Below are 19,611 nucleotides of genomic sequence, written 5' to 3' on the forward strand. Positions count from 1 at the left end.
TTTTTGTAAGAATTAAATAAAATTATACATGGGATGTCTCCAACATGATGACCACCATGTGAAAAGCTTTTAAAAGAGATTAGTTATTATTGTTGTAGCAGCATATTATAATCCTGAGTTTCCAAGGTAACTAGAAATCTAACATTAAGTACGTATGTAAAACCAATGCATGCCAGTGACATCATCATCATTTAAAAATTTCATAAAAATGATTACTGAATGTACTACAAAGCACCTTTCTTTAAAATCGGCATTTTGATTTCCTTTTTCCTCTGATCAACTTTTATCATTTTTTTCTTGCCTTTACATTTATGCCCTTACATCTCTGCATACAATGAAGCTGTATTCTCAGTTATGATTTTGTTAAGTGATAAGTCTACGTGGAAAGCAAGCCTATCCCCTTCAAATCTGCCTGTTCTAATTACCAATTCTAAAAACATAAATACTTTTTGAGAAGTCTTTGTTTTTGAACATCACAGGACTATTTTATTTAAAAACCTCTCTGTGATATCCCCGGTGAAAACATTTTAAGAATCACTTCTCAGTCTTTTGAAAGCACACATTGGCATTAATAAATCTGGTTACCTGAAAAGGGTTAGAGATGCTGAGCAGGCTGGCAATCTATAAGCCTTAGATTCCAATATGCTGCCCATACTCTGTGATGCACAGTTATATATTTTTTTTTTTTCCAAATCAACATGTGACTGTGTAGGAGATAGGCGAGCCTTCAAACTATGTGAAAATAGCTTTGAGATATTCTAATGACATTCAATTGAGTAGCCTGTAGGCATAAAGGAATTTGAGACACAAAAAAAATCATTGTTTAAGTGCATAGTTATTAAAATGTTTTGCTATAAAGACAGAAAGCCTTCTTTCTTTTTGGAGACATTTACTAAGGTCCACAATGTTTTCTGTTTTCTCAATAAGGTTACCAGTAAAAATGCAGTAAATTTTTCTTCAAGACTTCAAATTGAATTTAAATTATTTTTTAAATAATAAAATTTCCTGTCAAAGCTGACATGGGAAATATACAACAAACTAATTCCTTTTCAAAACAACTTTTTTGGTAAAGAAGAATAGATGATCATTAAGCACACTTAACAGTTTCTATGAAAATGTATCTGAGATTTTATATCAGAAGAATAAATGTGGATTTTTGCAAAGTCATTACTTTTTAAAGAAATCTTTGGACATTCTAGACTCTTAAGCATGAGCTCAGCAGCCAGACTGAGCTTCAAGCTTCAATCCCAGTTTTCCCACTTAATAGCAGTAAGACCTTGGACAGATTTCTTACTCTCTCATTGCCTCAATTTTCTCATCTGCAAAATAGGGATAGTAAGAGTAGCTACCTCATAGGGTTGTGGTTACATAAGCTACATAAGCCTTTGGAACAGTAGCTGGCACATAGTAGGCACAGAATAAATATTAACCCCTATTATCAGCTATTATTCACAACAGGATTGCCATACAAGTTTTAAGCAGCTCGTTCACTATTTTCCACCTTTCTCTACCCATTCCCACATCCTCTTTCAACACTCTAAAGATAATCAATGCGTGACTCTTGCTACTCAAATAGTTGACTTTCTCTTTCCCTGAACTTCTGTGTTCTAAATATTGTTTGTCCCTTTCATCTTCAAGAAAGTCTTTCTCCTGGTCTTCCCTGACACCATCCTGCCCTGGTTCTTCTCCAGTGACTTCCCTGTTTCCCCTCCTCCTTCAAGAGAAAGACCCAGCTGATCACTCCTGTAATCCCAGCACTTTGGGAGGCTGAGTCAGGAGGACCACTTGAGGTCAGGAGTTTAAGACCACCCTGGGAACAGAGTGAAACCCTGTCTGTACAAAAAAAAAAAAAAAAAAAAAAAACAAGAAAAAAAGAAAAAAAAAAGAAAAAATTAGCCTGGTGTGATATGCACATATAGTCCTAGCTATTTGGGAGGTGGAGGTGAAGGAGTTCTTGAGCCCAGAAGTCCAAGGCTGCAATGAGCTATGATCGTGCCACTTAACTCCAGCCTGGGTAAAATTTTGAGACCCTGTCTCTCATAAAAAAGAAAGAAAAAAGAAAAAGAAAGAAAGAAAGAAACATCCCCAAGCCTTAACATTTGGCATCCTCCTCTTTCCATTGCCTGAGGTCTCTCCTCCCTGACTATCCTCTCTCATGTTCTCTACTCTCATGGTTTCAATGTTCATGAGAACTGGCTGATTTCAATGCGCATTTCCTGTGCTCTCTCCTGAGCTCCAGCTTCTCCTCTTTGATGTTTCACTTGCTGACTCTAATATGAGCAACCACGGTGCAAGTCACTGGATTGAGGAGTTTGACAAACATGAGTGTGAGGCTGGGTTCTGCCATTTACAAGTTGTATGACTTTGGTCAATTGTCTTCCTTCCTGAAAATCTCCATTTCCTTATATATATAATAGGCCATTTATAAAACCTATCTGTTAGGCTCCATTAGATAATGCAATATATATAAAGCATTTGAAATAATGCCTGTTACATAGAAAACCCTCAACATATGTTAGATGATTATTAATATTGACCTCCAACTAAATATGCCCCAAATATTTTGACATTTCACACACGTGTATAAAATAACTCTTCTTCTGTATAATTTCTAGAAATGTTTTACTGCCACCATCATTTTCAAGACACTAGATTTTAGCTTTTTTTATCATTTTGTCTCACTTGTTTCCATCATCTGAGTGGTCCTACATTTCAACTGTAATTTTAAAATAACAATAATTTTAAGTTGTGTATGTTGCTGCCTAGTTGAAGGGATACTCTTCAGCCTCCTTTATTAGTACATACGGCTATGTAACTAAGTTGTAACCAATGAGAAGTAATTGAAAGTAAGTTTCTTTAAAATATGTGGCATGCCCTTCTTTATCTCATCCTCCATTCTGCTGTCTGGAATTTGGATGTGATAGCCAGATCCCTAGCAGCCATCTTAGATCCTGATGATAAGGGCTTCACTCTAACGAAGACAGAATCATGAAAAAATTGACAAGAAGAGATCTCAAACAAGAACAAAACTAAATTTCTGAACATTTTTTTAATGTGAGAATAAAGCAAACATCTATTTTGGGGTTTTCTCTCTTTTGCACAGCCAGATCTAATCTTAAGTAAATTAACAACAATTCAATTTCTAACTCTTCCCTAACATGTAGCCTTCTTGGTAGCCAGGCCAACTTCCTCACAGTTGCACTACCTGCTTCGGCTCAGTTGCTTCATTTCCTGTCCTTCCTGGCTTCTTACCCTCCACTATCTTAGGTCAAGAGTTCAGATCTACCAGGAGTCTTCTTTAATTTTGAAGTGCTCAGCTCTCTTCCTCTCATCTAAAAACATTGTAGCACTTACATTCTGTCCCACAGCGTGAATGACCCACATGGAATAGTCCTGTCTCTTGAATTGTTTGCAAAATCATTAATAACTGGGTGTTGCAGGTTGGATTATCTGGAGATAGTTGCAGAGACAAAATTCAGGGTGCCAGATATTTATGAGAGAGCAACTGATAGGAAGTAAAAGGAAGAGGCAGGATTGGCAGAGGGAGAAGTTGGATGATGAAGCAGACCCAACAGAGCCTGGGCTAATTGGGTAAGGAGCTTAGGAGCTCCCTAACACTTGGTATTAGGAAGTGCTGCCCATAAGTGCTTCCCATATCCAGCCAAAGTAGTCAAGGCTTCACCCGCTGTGGGCTTCCCTGAGAAGGTAACCTCAGTGGAAAGCCTCTCTGCAGATGAGGTTGACCCTGAAGGAGGTGACAGTTGGATGCTACCTGCCAACCACACCTTCCACAGCTCAACAGCAAGCCCTTTCTCAAAATGGGATCTGGGCACCACATTTCTGTGTCTGCCATACTATGTCAGCATTTTATGCTTCTCTTTCCAAAGTACCTATTTTAATAATAAACCTATAGCAAGTATTCGATAAATACTTACAGAGCTCTTCAACTGAATGTATTCCAAGCTTGGTATAAGAAATATAATCTGTACAAAGTTCAGGAGATAAATTTTCCTGTGCCCCCCAGAAAAGTCTTAAAAAGTTCCAAGTATCTTGGACCGCAGGCATGCACCACCACATCCGACCAAAAAATTTAACAAGTTCCTTTGTAAGAACAAATCTTTTCAAAACATTTCCCTTCTGCTTCCTGGAATTGGTATTTACTTTGCATAAGATATAAGTTTTTTGTTGTGCAGAACATGCCTTTTTTACTTCACTTCATACATCGCCTACCTGCTAGATGCTGCTAGGGCCTCCAGTCATACTCCATCTGAAGTACCAGCAAGTGGGAGGGACCTGCCCATTTGACTTGCTTATTATGAGGAACACCGTGCTCTCGGGGAAAATCTTCTAAGGAAGAAAACTTGCGATTCATCTTGAGATCATGAAAGCAAATTCATGAACAAACAAATTCACGAATTCAAACTGAGAACAGAGATTCTGACTCTGCAAACTCTGACTAAACTTGCGCTGTTGTTTCCACTCTTCTCTCATAAGCTCTTTCACTCGAAGATTACTTGGGGGTCTCTACAGATCTCATAAATAATTTCTCTCTCCCCTTTGTTAAGGGGCCAATAGAAAATGTCATTAGAAATCAGACAGTTTTCCCGTTTCCTGTACCCTTCTTTTTTACTCCAATCACTCTATCCAACTCCAACTGCATTCTAGTTACAGGAGGAGTCAGAAAGGGATTGGGAGGGAAAGGAAAACCCAGAATTGAATGAGGTCCTAACTCTGGTCATCAGTAAATAGGACAGCAACACGGGGGAAAAAAGCACCAAAGATAAATAATAGTTATTATTATTTTAAAAATAATGAAAATAAGTGAAAAGTCAGTCTAAGGTGGGTTAGTTGAGACCCACCTTCCTCTCACTTTGTCCTGACTTCTTCTGAGTAGAGGGAGCAAAAGTCTCTCTTCCCCATTATGTATCTGAACTGTGACCAATACATTTACTTTAGCCTCGAGATAAGCCAGATGAAGTAATCACAAGGTGAGTTTGCTTTGTGTGACTGCCTGCTGCAAGTCTTCCTATATCTCTGTCTACCCACCGCTTCCCAAAATACATCTTTATGGTAATTTAGCCCCTTTAAGAATCACTCCCATCTGTTCTCTGCTATGACGATAGTTACTTGAAGAGATAGCTATCTTTGCTGGCTGGCTGTGGAGCGTGGTGGTGAGGGTGGTTGACACACAATCTACAGAAAAGTCACCCAAATGTAATCCATTTGTAAATCATCACTTGAGTGTTTTCGAAATGTTTGTGTTTGGAGGTTGTTTTCTTCATTTCCCTGAGCCAGAAGGCCTTGTCAGAAAATCAAACTTCAAAAGTGACAAACTGCTCTGATCATATAAGGGTGGTTTAGTTGCTAGGGAAACCACTTTAAAAGGAGAAACAGATCCTATTTGTGAATTTATAACTGAGAGAAGAAACAGATGCTAAGTTTCTGAGTGAGTCTAATTTACTTTAAAACACATTTGGGGTCGGTGGGTGGCAGCAATGAGGGTTATATTTTTTAGGACATAGACATAGCAAATTCTCCAAAATTTAGGAAACCTTAGTGTAGCACAGAAATTATGGGTAAAAAACAAGAATGTCTGTCTTCTTCTTAGCTTTGTAAATTAAAAAAACAGTCAGAAACAAGACAAATATTTTTTCCCAGGACACTTGTGGGATATGGGAAAACTGCCAGGACTCACCACCAAGCCCCACACAAGTAAAAGCTTCTGACAGTGCTGATGGTGTGATCTTAGGGAAAAAACAGAAATCTCTTGTGAATACTCTGCAAATATTTGCAAAGGAGTTGTCCAGAATAAGATAAAAATATGCAGACTGAGGCTGCTTTATGCAAAAATGGACAAGGAGAAGACCTAAGTTTTCTCTCAAAATACTTATCCATACCTGCCAATTAAGCCTCAACATGTAGAGCTTCGATTTTCTTATCTTACAGGAAGTTTCAGATTCTTCCCTGAAAATGAATTTTGATACCAGGGAAAAGGAAAAACCTAGGCAGTAACAGGAGTGGCTTCTACAATAAGATAAAAGAATTCAAAGCTGGTCACCAAATAAAATATTATTATTATTGCTGTTATTAATATTATTGTCATCGTTATTATTATTACTATTAACACCATCATAATTTATTATTTCTATCATCACCAACATAATAATTATAACGCTTATCCTCTTCATCACCATTACCACTTTAAAATAAAAATAGCTCCTCTTCTTTGGATATTTATCATGTGTCATAAATTGTAAATGCTTTACATTCATTTTCAGACAATTCCCAGAAGTTGGCAAACTCTTTCTGTAAAGGGCCAGAAAGTAAACATTTTAGGCTTTGTGGGCCATACTGTCTTTGCCACAGCTCTTCAGCTCTGCCACTGGATGACAAAAGCAGTCAACGAAAATATGCAAAGAAATTAGTGTGCCTATGTTCCAATACAGCCTTCAGCCTGGTGTGTCACAGGGCCTGTAGCAGAGGGAGTAAGTGTGCCTATGCGGATGCACAGTAGTAATGGGTCATGGTTGCCTCCTAATTTCCAATAGAGCAGTCCGAAAGTGCTTTCTGGACCAGCCATAAATCATTTTGTAAGCACCAAACGCTAAATGACTTGAATTTGAAATTCCACATGTGTTTTTAAAAGCCCCCTCGTTTTAGCAGCTAATGAGCTTTTTGACCTTAGACAACACTTGTGTTGCCAGACTCCAGATTTCCCATCTGTAAAACACAGCTGCTTGCCTAGATCCGTGTTTTTCCAACCACAAGTCATGACTATGAGTGAGTCCTGTTTGGCATTTTTAAAATGAATTAGATAAAAGAAGAATAGAATAGAACAAAATCAAATTTAATAGAAAATACATTAGTAAGCACTATTTCAGAGATATATGAAGAGGCTCTGTTTCAGATATATATGAACACACACACACTGTACTTGTGGTTCACAAATTTGAAAGTCACTGGACCAGATGACCTGAAAGCTCTGTGCAGCTTTAAGATTCAATAACTTGAGCTGGGCACGGTGGCTCATGCCTGTAATCCCAGTACTTTGGGATGCCGAGGCAGGCAGATCACCTAAGGTTTGGAGTTCAAGACCAGCATGGCCAACATGGTGAAACCCCATCTCTGCTAAAAATACAAAAATTAGCTGGGCATGGTGGTGCACGCCTGTAATCCCAGCTACTCGGGAGGCCCAGGCAGGAGAACTGCTTGAACCCAGGAGGCAGAGGTTGCAGTGAGCCAAGATCGCGCCACTGCACCACTCCTGCCTAGGCTACAAGAGTGAATACTCTCTCAAAAGAAAAAAAAAATAGATTCAATAACTCTGTAGTCCATCCTCCCTGCAATAAAACCACTCAAATCACACACTGAAGTGATGGAAAGTCAATGGGACTATAATTCTTATCAATCCTCTCAGAAACTTAGTCTTGCAGTTGTTGAGAAAATTTAAAACCATTTTAATTTAAATAAACCATTTTAATATTAAAGCCATTTAAATATTATTATATTATGAATTATATTATAATGCTATTTATATCATTATAATAATAAATTTATACCACTGTTTATATATTAACAGTAGTGAGACTTTTGCTACACTGTGGATATAATTATACCTATATTTAAGTATATTTTATTGGGAAAATATGATCAATAAAGAAATATGTTCTGCAGAACTTGCCTGACTTTTATGGTACTACTTGCCTATCTATGAATACAACAATAATATCAAATAAGATGTCAATAGCCTGTCAAACATGGGACCATTGTGAAATGATTTGAACTTGTACCAAGATATATAAAAGGGGCAAAACTTTCTAGTTCTTGTTTTCATTTGAGGGATACAGTATATGCTATTGCTAGGCCAATAATTATGATTTGCATTGAAATTGCAATTCACAAGTATGTAGAATGATCCAGCCAAAAAAACTCAGCCCTTTTGGTTCCATTTAAATCTGGAAGCCCTAGAGGAAACACTACTCATTTGCAGAAATTGTAGTGCCAGTGCGTGTGATATATTGAATGAAAAGGACAGGAAAGACACTTCAAGCATTCACCTTCTGATATTGAAACCCATCCTATTTTCAATCCTCTCTCGGGTATTTAATTCCAGATCCTAGTCAAGTCATGCTGTAGGCCGGGCGCGGTGGCTCACGCCTGTAATCCCAGCACTTTGGGAGGCCGAGGCGGGCGGATCACAAGGTCAGGAGATCGAGACCACGGTGAAACCCCGTCTCTACTAAAAATACAAAAAATTAGCCGGGCGCGCTGGCGGGCGCCTGTAGTCCCAGCTACTCAGGAGGCTGAGGCAGGAGAATGGCGTAAACCCAGGAGGCGGAGCTTGCAGTGAGCCGAGATCGCGCCACTGCACTCCAGCCTGGGTGACAGAGCGAGACTCCGTCTCAAAAAAAAAAAACAAAACAAAACAAAAAAGTCATGCTGTAAAAACTATCCAGGTTGACAAATTATCTGTGTTCACTTAGCTGCAATTTCCCTTCTGAAAACCATCTTCATGAATTGGTATTCAAAAACACATGCTTAGTTTAGAGACAATCTTGTTGAATAGAGAAATGACTCTGAAAACCAAAGAATTAATAGCAGGAATCATAAAATTAGTTAAGTACAAAAAAAGTGAGACAGTAAATACGAATGTTTAAATGGGCTGAAAGTTTACAAGTTCTCAAACAACAAGTGTTGGTATAATTAAAAGAGATCTGTAACTGGAGGTCTAGGGTTTAGAAGGATCATGACAATAGATCCTTGGAACTGGGGCTGAGCGCAGGGAGCTGTTCTCAGACACTGAGGATCAAGTCATTGCTTGCTTTTCACTGCAATTGGGGAATGGCTAGATTTATTTGGCAGTAATAATGATCATTTTAGGAACTCAGTGATTTTTCTCCCACATGATCTTGAAAACCCACCTTTCCTTCTATCTTACAGGCAAGACTAATTCAGTCTCCTGGCTAGATTCCTTGAATATAACTTTCCCACTCACCATTTTATCCCACCTTCAATTACTAAATAATTTCTCTCAGACAATATTAAGTGAAATGCCTATATTGGATATGCTGATACTCTATAGGAAAAGATAGTCTCCCTTAAAAGGAATATAGAGTTCATAGTATTTAATTTTCCATATTTAATTAAGTGACTTTAGAAATTTTAAATCAATTTGGTAATTTTATGAATAGAAGGTGCTCTCAGAAATAAAATCTCAATGTATGACAACGTACTATAGGAAATATGGGTACAATTTATGATGGCTCAACTTTTACTCATCAACCAGGAGTTTCCTCTACAGAAGCAGTTCTCAATTCTGGGAGATTTTTTCCCCCCAGGGTACATTTGGCAATGTCTGGAGACATTTTGGTTGTCATAAAAAGTGGGAGAGGTGTGCTCCTGGCCTCTGGTGAGTATAGGCGAGGGATGTTTCTAAATATCCTGTAAGTCACAGCACAGTCCCTGGCAACAAAGAAATATTTGGCCCAAATGTCAATATCAGTAAGGTTGAGAAACACTGCTTTACAGTATTTCCACCATAAAAAAAAAAAAACATGAAAAATGATTAGAACAAGGATAAATTTTTGTGTGTACAGTTGACTTACTCATTAGCAAAGTTATTTTGTCCCCTACATGAATCTCAAGTAAGTGGGATTCAAATTCATGCTAAGCAAAATTACAAATCACTACATGAGTCCATGGCTCGGAACTTTAGGATTGCTTATGAATGTCAAAATTATGCATTCCAAAATCCACTGTGCTGTGTGTGTATGTGTGTGTGTGTGTCCCTCTCTCTCTCTCTTTGTCACACACATACAGATACAATACTTAACATAGATAGAATGCCCTGCACACAACCGGTGCTCACTACAATATGAAGGCTGGTTCTCACACCAATATTTGCTGAAATGGAGAGGGTCAAAATGACTGTCTTGAAGTCAGTAGGATTAATTTCTGAATAACCAAGGCAAGTTATTCTAGACAGAATGTGAAAATAAGTTAAAATGGAAAGCCTAGAATGTCTGTCAAACTTGCTAACTAGTTATGGAGGTAGGATTATCTTCCCGGGAAAAACTAAGTAATTTCTAAGTTTAGTAGATTCTAACAAAGTAAGTATCTTCCACTTAACTATTGTGCTTAACTTTTCTATCTCAAGACATCCTGATAAGATAGCTGATGTACTCCATACAGCTGTCTGGGCATTTTCTGTTGGAAGAGTCATGGTGGGGGCATTATCACCCATGGAAAAGTTGAGAAGAAAGCCTAAATCTCACAGCATCAAATTCCCTCTGATGCTTGAGAGGCAGTTTAAGAACTGCTGCTTATGCTTCTTCTGTTAATATCCAACAGCATAAGAAAGAAAACATGAGAAAATGAACAAAAGTGATCAACAGAAACAAACCTGATTAATAAAAACTGATCAATCCTGCGACTCATTTTAGTTTCACTAAGAATGACACTTCCAGGGCCGGGCGCGGTGGCTCAAGCCTGTAATCCCAGCACTTTGGGAGGCCGAGACGGGCGGATCACGAGGTCAGGAGATCGAGATCATCCTGGCTAACACGGTGAAACCCCGTCTCTACTAAAAAAATACAAAAAAAAAAACTAGCGGGGCGAGGTGGCGGGTGCCTGTGGTCCCAGCTACTCGGAAGGCTGAGGCAGGAGAATGGCGTAAACCCGGGAGGCGGAGCTTGCAGTGAGTTGAGATCCGGCCACTGCACTCCAGCCTGGGCGACAGAGCAAGACTCCGTCTCAAAAAAAAAAAAAAAAAAGGAATGACACTTCCAAATCAGAAACAAGGCTATTTAAAAGGGGGAGAGGTACTGTCAGAACAGATTAATGAACAAATTGATTGTGGTGTATGCAGACAATGAGGACCCCACTGCTATGAGGAGGTTCAATTCAGAGACTTAAGACAGAGGTGCTAAATCAAGCCCAGTTTCATTCAGAGAATATATTGATGGCCTAATTTTGTTATAGTACCATAGTTTTGAAAATGTTCAAGATCGGCAGCCGTTCGGGCTATACTTTAGAAACATTCTGAAGTAAGTTCAATACAAATTTTGGTTTAAAAAATAAAGTCAATATTTGGGCTCAACTCAGGCTTTAGAAAATACTTCACATATATTTGGCATTATGGGATTTTGTTTCTTTTGTTTTGTTTTTGAGATGGATTCTGATTCTTGTCGCTGAAAGGCTCAAAGGGTCAGGTATAAGCATTCTGTAAGAGGGATAGTCTTAGAGCTATGTCATATAAGCCATCCATCAGATATAGAACTGTCCTGAAACCCAAGTCTTTCAGCTAACCTGTCATTGCTCAAAATCAAAATGTGTATTCAGCCACATTCTGTACTCCTTGAAAAGAAAAAGTACAGCTTTGAATCCTGGGAGTAAAATTATCACGTGGCCTTGGGATATAAAATTAATCAGGTAGCATAAAATACCAGGTGGCCCAGTAATCAGACTTAGCTAAGGTAATTCCCAGTGGAATTTATATCCTGAAAATAGATATTTTAGCCTTGCTGAAATGTTACTATTGTAAAGGGACTTTTCTTTTTTAATGATTAATGTTCCGTAACCCAGCACGGCTACATATGTAGAGAATGTCTGCAAATTTGCATATGTCTTTTAAATCCTGAATCAATTTATTAATTCAACTAAAACCCACACCAAAAATAAAAGAGGTTTATTTGAAAATAAAGAGGCTAATGTTGTACTTTGTTATAGGAATAAAGTATTTAGAAATCCACCAGAATTATAAGTCTAAATATTTTATTCTCCCCTTTTATTCAGGTTCCACTAGAAACAGTAAAAACTCTTTGCTATAGGCCTCAAAAAATGTTGAACTTGAGGGGAAAAAAGGTGGCCTCCAAGGTTTCTGGAGTATGGACTTATCAATAAAATAATTTGAGCACATACTTCTATAGCAATATCTATTAATTTGTTTATTCATTATCATGCACATGTGGTCCTGGACAAATGTATAATATAACACGTGCACCTAAATAGAAATTTAAAAGGTGAAAATAAAAACACAGAATAATAATTTTTCTCCATACCCTTATCTGGCACAACCTCTGAGATTTGCTTACCAGTTATGAGACCACTGTAATATGTATAATAAGCTATTCAAGCATAGTGGCTTTTTTTAATGACTTAAGCTTTTTGAGCTTCACAGAAACTGATAAACAATGGCCACCAAAGTTGAGAAGCCTGTCTGCTCAAACACCTGAGAGACAGATGTGCTTTGGAATGTTCTTTGACCCCTCCGTAATTAAAAATATGGGCTAGAGAGATATGGGGATGAGGGACATTTATCTTCTAAGGTTAAATAATGACACAGTCTTTGTGGCTGGCCATGCTCTTTGACCTCGTTCAACTCTGGCATCAAGATTGTCTCACCTACTACAGAACCCCAGGGAAAGCTAAGAAGGGTAAAATGAATCAGTAATTTCATAAGTTACTATTTATGTATGCTTTGATTTATCCATTGGTGCTCCCACTTAGGCCAGACCCTCACTTCTTCCTTCCCTGAACCTCCAGCATCTGACTTTTGACATATTCAGGAAGTCTGATGCCTCAGAGACCTAAGCAGAAGTTTCTTGCTTTTCCTTGGCTTGTTCTTCAGAAAAGACAAACTATTTTACTTCAATTCTGAAACCATCTTGCATAAACCAAATGTGTCAAGTTTGGAAAACACATAAGCATAAGAATATGCAAATTTCCTTTTGGGAACAAGAGCTAACTTGAAAATCATACCATGGCCCTTTCTGAAGACTCCAGAAGAAAGCTGCTTAGCTCAGTAAGTTGCATTAACTCATGAGTAGGTTCAGCCTGCCCAGGTGTTCTCCTTCTGGACACATTCCCCAGGTAGAGCTTTAGGCTCGGCAGAAAGCCTGGTTGCTGCCTGGCAGATGGATCTTCTGGCAAAGAGCAAGAATCTCAAACAGTGGCGGAGTCGAAAAAAGAGTATCTTTCCCATAAGCATCATAAAGTATCTTGTGTTTTTTTTAATTTTTCTTAATCAGTTCAATAAATGGCAGCATCATCCAAGCAGAATCTACTTTATTTTATTTAGACAAAGTAATGTTCTCACAACCCACGCAGGTCCAGAGCTTGGATTCTCTTCCTTCTCACCGACCCTCACACATCTGAGGGCAGTGGCCCCCAGAAGAAGGAGAAGGTGTGCAAGTGAGGAGTCACCAAGCTCTCAAAGATGTCCTGGATTATCGGAAATTTTTTACCCCCTCTATTAGATTCATTCCTCTTTGCTACTATTTTTTATCCCTGATTTCCGTGGGTTTTTTTTTTTTTACATTTTTTTTTTTTTGCATCAAATAACATTTCTTTCTCTTGAAACACTTTCCCTCTATAAAACCACCCACTTCAATTTAGTCATTGAGTCATCAGAATGGACTCATTAATAGATAAAGACAAACAATCTGAATCCAAGGCTATTTGCTATAAATGTGAAACTTGTACCTTTTCAGCAGTTTATATACCTAAGGCAGATTTTGTAACACCTCCTTGCCTTCTACCCTCATAGTCACTGAAAAGACTCAGCTATAGGACTTTTTGGCTTTGACGCCATATTAGAATAGACTTCCAGAAACCACTCCCTACTTCCGTATACTCATAATGTTCATTTACTCATCATTTGTTCAAAAAATCTTGACTGAGCACTGGCTAGGTGCCAGGTGTTACCCCAGATCCTGGGGATAAAACAGAGAGCTAAATACACAAAAATCCCTGCCTTCATGTCACCTCTATTTTAGAAGACGGAGATAGATGATAAATAAAATAAATTATATAATATCTTAGAATATTCTGGTCATGCTGAGAAGGAACTAAGCATGGAAGATATGCACAGGGAGTACCAGAAGATGGAGGTGAGAGCACAACAGATTTAAATAGGTTGGACAGAGAAGGCTTCCTTGGAGGCGACTTTTAAGAAGAAGATTGAAAGAGATGAAGAAATAAACTATGCAGATAACTAGGTGAAAATACTCCAACAGAGAACAGCAAAAACCAAGACCCAAAGGTGGGAGACTATCTGACATCCCTGAAGAACAGAGGTTGGTGTGACCGGAGAAAATGACCCTGGAGAAGAGCCACAAGGGATGTGGCAAGATTCTTAAGAAGGGGCCAGATTGCTAGGGCCTTGTCACCCACTATAACGGACTTGGCTTTTATTCTGAGTGAAATGGGAAAGTATTGAAATATTCATAGCAAAGTGGTGACATGATCTCACTCCCTAGTAGCAATGAGCATATTAAGCACCTGAATCTTGGTTTCTTTATGCCCCATTCCCCTAAAATGAATGAGGTTTCCTGCAGAAATTGCTGATTCCAAAGTTCAGTCAAGAAAAGCACAAAGTAATACTAAAAATTAAATATACACACATAAATAGGTGGGGTAATAAGAGAAAGAACCACTGTTCAATTGTGGACACCTTAGGCTGGAGGGGTCTTTTAGACATTCAAGTGAAGATGCTGAATATGGAGTTAGATATATGAGCCTAGAATTTAAACATAGAGTAACATCTGGAGATGTAAATGTGGAAGTTATAAAGATACAGAGAGTCTGTACAACCTTGAGATTGAATCATATTACCTAGCTAAGGAGTAAATGTAGATAAAGAACCAATGAACACACATACAATGGTGGTAAATGTGAGGAGGATGAAGGCTGAAAAATATGGAGTATTCATAGAAAATAACCAATAGTTCAGTTATTCCAGGACACAGGACACATAAATCTGAGCAGTGGAAATTCAGGCTGTCATGGCAGGTCCAGGAGAGAATACAAAGGGCCTGGAATGCAGCCTAAGGAATTTCTTCTTCAGAATTCAGAATAAGTGAGAGCAGCAGATGTAGACTCAGCAGTCATCAACATAAAGCAAGCTGGAGCTTCATAGCCTGATGAGACTGCTCTGGGAAAATAAATAAATAAATGAAGGCCTTGAGCTGAGGCTAGAACTCTGGTAACTCTGGAACTATTCATGTAGGAAAATGAATGTGAATAGTTGCTTGTGTGAGTCAGCCACTGGTAGGCAGCTCGTCACGCAATGACCTTTTCAAAGGAATGGATCTGTGCTTGGCAAGCTGAAGGCTTCTCACAGGACACTGCAGCTAGGCTTGTAAAGCTGTTAAGGCTCACTCTACTGGGCTTCCACCCTTTAATCTCACTGATTCCTTTTGTTTATTTGTAGCCTAGCTACAAATGAGAAACTTGATCTCTTCGAATATCCCCCAGAGAATTTTGACATGACCAGAGATGATGCAGACAATCATGATATCATGATAAACACGATGTTTACTGTGTGCCAAACATTTATTAAGTACTTTCTCATGGAGTCCTCACAAAAACTTTTTGAAATAGGTATGACTATCATCCCTATTTAATAAGTGGGAATTCTGATACTTAAAAATGGTTCACTAACCTCTCCCGAGGTCGTACAGCATGCAATAGCTATAGCACTCAGGCACAGGTCTTTCTGACTCCATAGCACTGAGGTCTTAGCTATTGTCATACAATGTTTCTCAATGCCTCTCAGAGGTGCCACTTGGAACCTCAGCCAGTTAGAAATGGTAGGGCTGGTGTCAGGAGAGAGGAGTAGGATGAAGATGTAACTGTCACTTGGTCTGGCCTTGTGCCTCAGTTATCCATTTAAGGAACTCTCAGTTGAAGCCCATGACTTACTAAAGATGAAAAGCCTGTTATGGATGCAATTTCTAGTGAAAAACTACCTGCAGGGTGAACACAGTAGATTTCAAATCTGGTCTATCTGTGCTTTAAGAAGGGTCTTCAAGAAGTGGAGGTTTGCTACAAAATTGGAATACATTCCTAGAGTAACACCTGGGATCATCTCAAAAAACCTTCAAGTCTCAACATATACAACTTTTAGATACAAAGTAAATGAAGCAAAGAAGATTTTGCAGAAATTCACAATGGCCGAATTTTTGAAGCTTTTATCCACCATCCTATTTGCTCCCGTGACTCTTAGATTAAAATGCCTTTACAATAACAGGGATACATTGGGAACAGTCAAAGCTGTGCTACCCTGGGGGAACAAGCTAAAACAATGCAATGAAAATACACTAATCTTCCCTATTTGAGAAATTCAAAAAGAAAAAATAATTCCTGAATTTGCAAAGAGTACTTTTCTCTCCTTGTTAAATTGTTAACCCAAATTAAAAAGATTCCAAGCTATTGTATATGTACACATATCCACCTGCTTGAGGTATAGAAAAGCAATTAAGTCACTCTGGAATGCATTCATGGTGGATTAAATAAATACCTCTCCCTGTCTTATTTCACTTACATCTACGTAATGTGACCCTGATTGCAAGAGCAGTGCCTTGCGAATAAAAGCTGCAGGAACGTTCAGTACCCACTTATTATTCCATCATCATAGGCTTGACACACCCAGCAGTAAATGTGATCATGTTCAGCACCATAAACAAAATTGTTATCATCAATTACTACTGTGGATAATTCATAGTTTCCAGTGACACTACTGGAAAAAAAAAAATAAGAAATGAACCTTCAGGTGTGGAATTTTTTTTTTTTTTTTTTTTTTCCAGGTGTGGAATCTTAAGCTTCAACTAAAGAGTGTACAAAAACTGGGATGCCAGCTTAGGAAAGAGAGAAGGGAGGGGTGATGGGGGGAACAAGAAAGTTCAAGGAAGGACAAAGGGGAAAAAGTAGAACCATGGCTTCTGTCACAAAGCATAACTGAGACTATATTAAGAAATTAGAATTACATGTTGAAACCTATTTCAAGATCAAATCATTAAAATCATGAAACATTTTTACATTCCCAAGTTTGTTCTACTTAAAATTATTTTTAAATTAAAAAATATAAAATCTCAAATTTAGTCTTAAAAAGTTGCAGCTTAAATGCAAAGCAATTTTTCAGATTCATGACACTCATTCCTACCCACAATTTAATTAAATTATTTCCCATTATATAAAGTTATAGTAAAATCAACTTTTCCTGGAGCAATTCTGAAGTTGAGCATGCTAATTAGTCCATAGCTAATTTAACATCTGTTGTCTGATACCATTATAAACAGCCATGCCACCTAAAACATAACTAGTGCGATATGAAATAAGAAATACAAAGACAGTACACAGCTATCATTGATGTTAAATGTATAACAGGGTGACAATATCGAGGAATTGTACTAATGTCATAGAACTCACAGAACATTCAAATCCAAGGTACCAGCTGCACATGGAATCCGGTGCCACGTGTCAAACTAGCAGATGTCAAGAAAGCGGTGGTTGTAACGACAAGGTCAGTGTCAGCCAATAGAACTCATTGACAAACACTCGCCTGTGTCAGCTGCTGATATTGATGAGCTGAAAAGATGACAAAGCACGGTACAAATTATGCCCTCCTTCCTCCCTGCTTCCCCAACAACTCTGGACTGGAAATAGCAATGCATCTGTTATTTCAATCCCATCCGAATATATTAACCTATCTTGACCTTAGCAGTGTTCTAAGAGAAACTCTTTGCCTGAAAATTGAGGGAAGCTCTATTTTAAAAGTTAAAAAAGGACCTAATCTGACTTGGCTACAAAAACTATGTCACATTTAATATGTTTATTAGTACATATTAATATATGCATAAATTATATGACCTAGGGTTGACAGAAATACCTTCAAATAGAAAGCCTTAAGTAAGAAACTCAAACTTACAATAGCTTCTACATTAAATTAACTGGTACTCTCAAATAAATTCAAGCAGTTTTAGTGGATATGCCAGGAACTAAAGAAATAAAAATGAAAAATTCTATTTCTGTTCTCACTTACAGCCTTATAAGGAAAAGAGATAGACAAATACAAAATATTACACATGAGTTAACTGCTTTCTAGAGAGTTATGAAAACAATACTATAGTATTCTACAGCTGGGGAAAATACATTTGCAGTAATAAAATCAAGAGGAGATTTACAAGTCAAAGTATATTAAGTGCTCTATAATTCAGGTTTTTAAAAATAAAATCATTTGCAAATCATATGAGGAGGAAATTCACAGAAATACAAATGGCCAAAAAAATGAAAGATATTCAGTCTTACTAGTAATCAGGAAAATGCAAATCAAAATCATAATGAAATATGATTTTCTACCCACCAAATTGGCAGCACCAAATGCTAGTGAGAATGTGGAGCAACAGGTCCCTTATTGCTAAAGGGAGAATAAATTGGTAAATCTCCTTTGGAGAGCAACTTGTCAATATTCCAGAAAAAGTGAATATGGATACATCGTCTGATACGGTTTTGCTGTGTCCCCACCCAAATCTCATCTCTGAATTGTAATCCCCACGTGTCGGGGGAGGGACCTGGTGGGAGGTGATTGGATCATGGGACTGGTGTCACCCATGCTGTTCTCGTGATAGTGAGTGAGTTCTCACAAGATCTGATGGTTTTATACATGTTTGGCAGTTCCTCCAAACTGGCCAAACTCCTGCACTTAGCCCAAGAAATTGTGTGCATGAATATTTTATTGATGTTTTGCATGAGAAGAAATAGGAAAATAAGAAAATAATCTAAATGCCCATCAACAGAGGAATAGATAAATAAATATATTCATTCTGTGAAATAGTACAAAGGAATCAATTACGTAGAATTATATGTATTAACATACCTGTATCTCAGAAACATAATATTCTAAAAATAATCAAATTACAAAAGAATAACCAGCATGTTATCATATGAGTTATGTTTCAAGAAATGCATAAGTAACTATATATAATTTTATATATAGTTATAATGAGAATTAGAAACACTAAATCTAGCACAGAAAACGCTAGGGAAAATTGGGGAGAATGAGACAGAAAGAGCTACACAAGAAGTTTCAATTAATACTGAAAATTCATTATTTCTCTTGGTCATGTGTCTGAAATATTTTTAAACACAAATAAATAAGCTGAAAAATGTGACAGAAGCACAGATGAAAAAACAAACAGTCCTACTTAACGAACTACAAAAGTAAAATGAATAAAATGACGGTGAGTAATCATGGGCATCAAAAAATCTGCTGGGGACAGGTCAGTGTCTTACAATTTTCTGAAAAAAACGTGTGGACCCCAGCCCGGCGCGGTGCCTCACGCCTGTAATCTCAGCACTTTGGGAGAACGAGGCAGGTGGATCACCTGAGGTCAGGAGTTTAAGACCAGCCTGGCCAACACGGCGAAACCCCGTCTCAACTAAAAATACAAAAAAAAAAAAAAAAAAAAAAAAAATCAGCTGGGCGTGGTGGCGGGAGCCTGTAATCCCAGCTACTTCAGGAGACTAAGGCAGGAGAATCGCTTGAACCCGGGAGGCAGAGGTTGCAGTGAGCAGAGATCGCGCCATTGCACTCCAGCCTGGGCGACAAAAGCAAACTCTGTCTCAAAAAAAAAAAAAAAAAAAAAAAAACTGTGTGAACCCCAACATTGATTGATAGGTTCCAGTGCTTTTCTCCTCATTTTCTTGCACTAAAACTCCTAACTGAATCCAGTTGCTAGTACCAAATATTCTGTGTAATTTGCACAAGCATTGAAGGCTCCCCTCTTCACTGCCACCGCGGAGACCTGCGGGTATTTTAGGATTGTGAAGGTA

General features: G+C 38.0%; 1 protein-coding gene across 33 annotated transcripts in view; it reads right to left on the bottom strand.

Moving 5' to 3' along the window:
- Window positions 1-19,611, bottom strand: part of MLIP (muscular LMNA interacting protein) — a 258,639-nt gene that overhangs the window by 169,386 nt on the left and 69,642 nt on the right. For 3 of the 33 annotated variants that reach the window (XM_074037775.1, XM_074037783.1, XM_005552709.5), the window contains exon 1: window positions 17,209-17,432. The exons of 27 other annotated variants lie outside the window; for them this stretch is intronic. In XM_074037775.1, the coding sequence (XP_073893876.1) occupies window positions 17,209-17,241 (33 nt within the window). In that variant the 5' untranslated portion in view covers window positions 17,242-17,432. Of the gene's footprint in view, window positions 1-585; window positions 648-17,208; window positions 17,433-19,611 lie in introns of those variants that run through there. 3 more of the 33 variants (XM_074037800.1, XM_074037792.1, XM_074037791.1) reach the window with 1 other exon arrangement.

The sequence above is a fragment of the Macaca fascicularis genome, chromosome 4, assembly GCF_037993035.2.
Source record: "Macaca fascicularis isolate 582-1 chromosome 4, T2T-MFA8v1.1".
Classification (NCBI taxonomy): domain Eukaryota; kingdom Metazoa; phylum Chordata; class Mammalia; order Primates; family Cercopithecidae; genus Macaca; species Macaca fascicularis.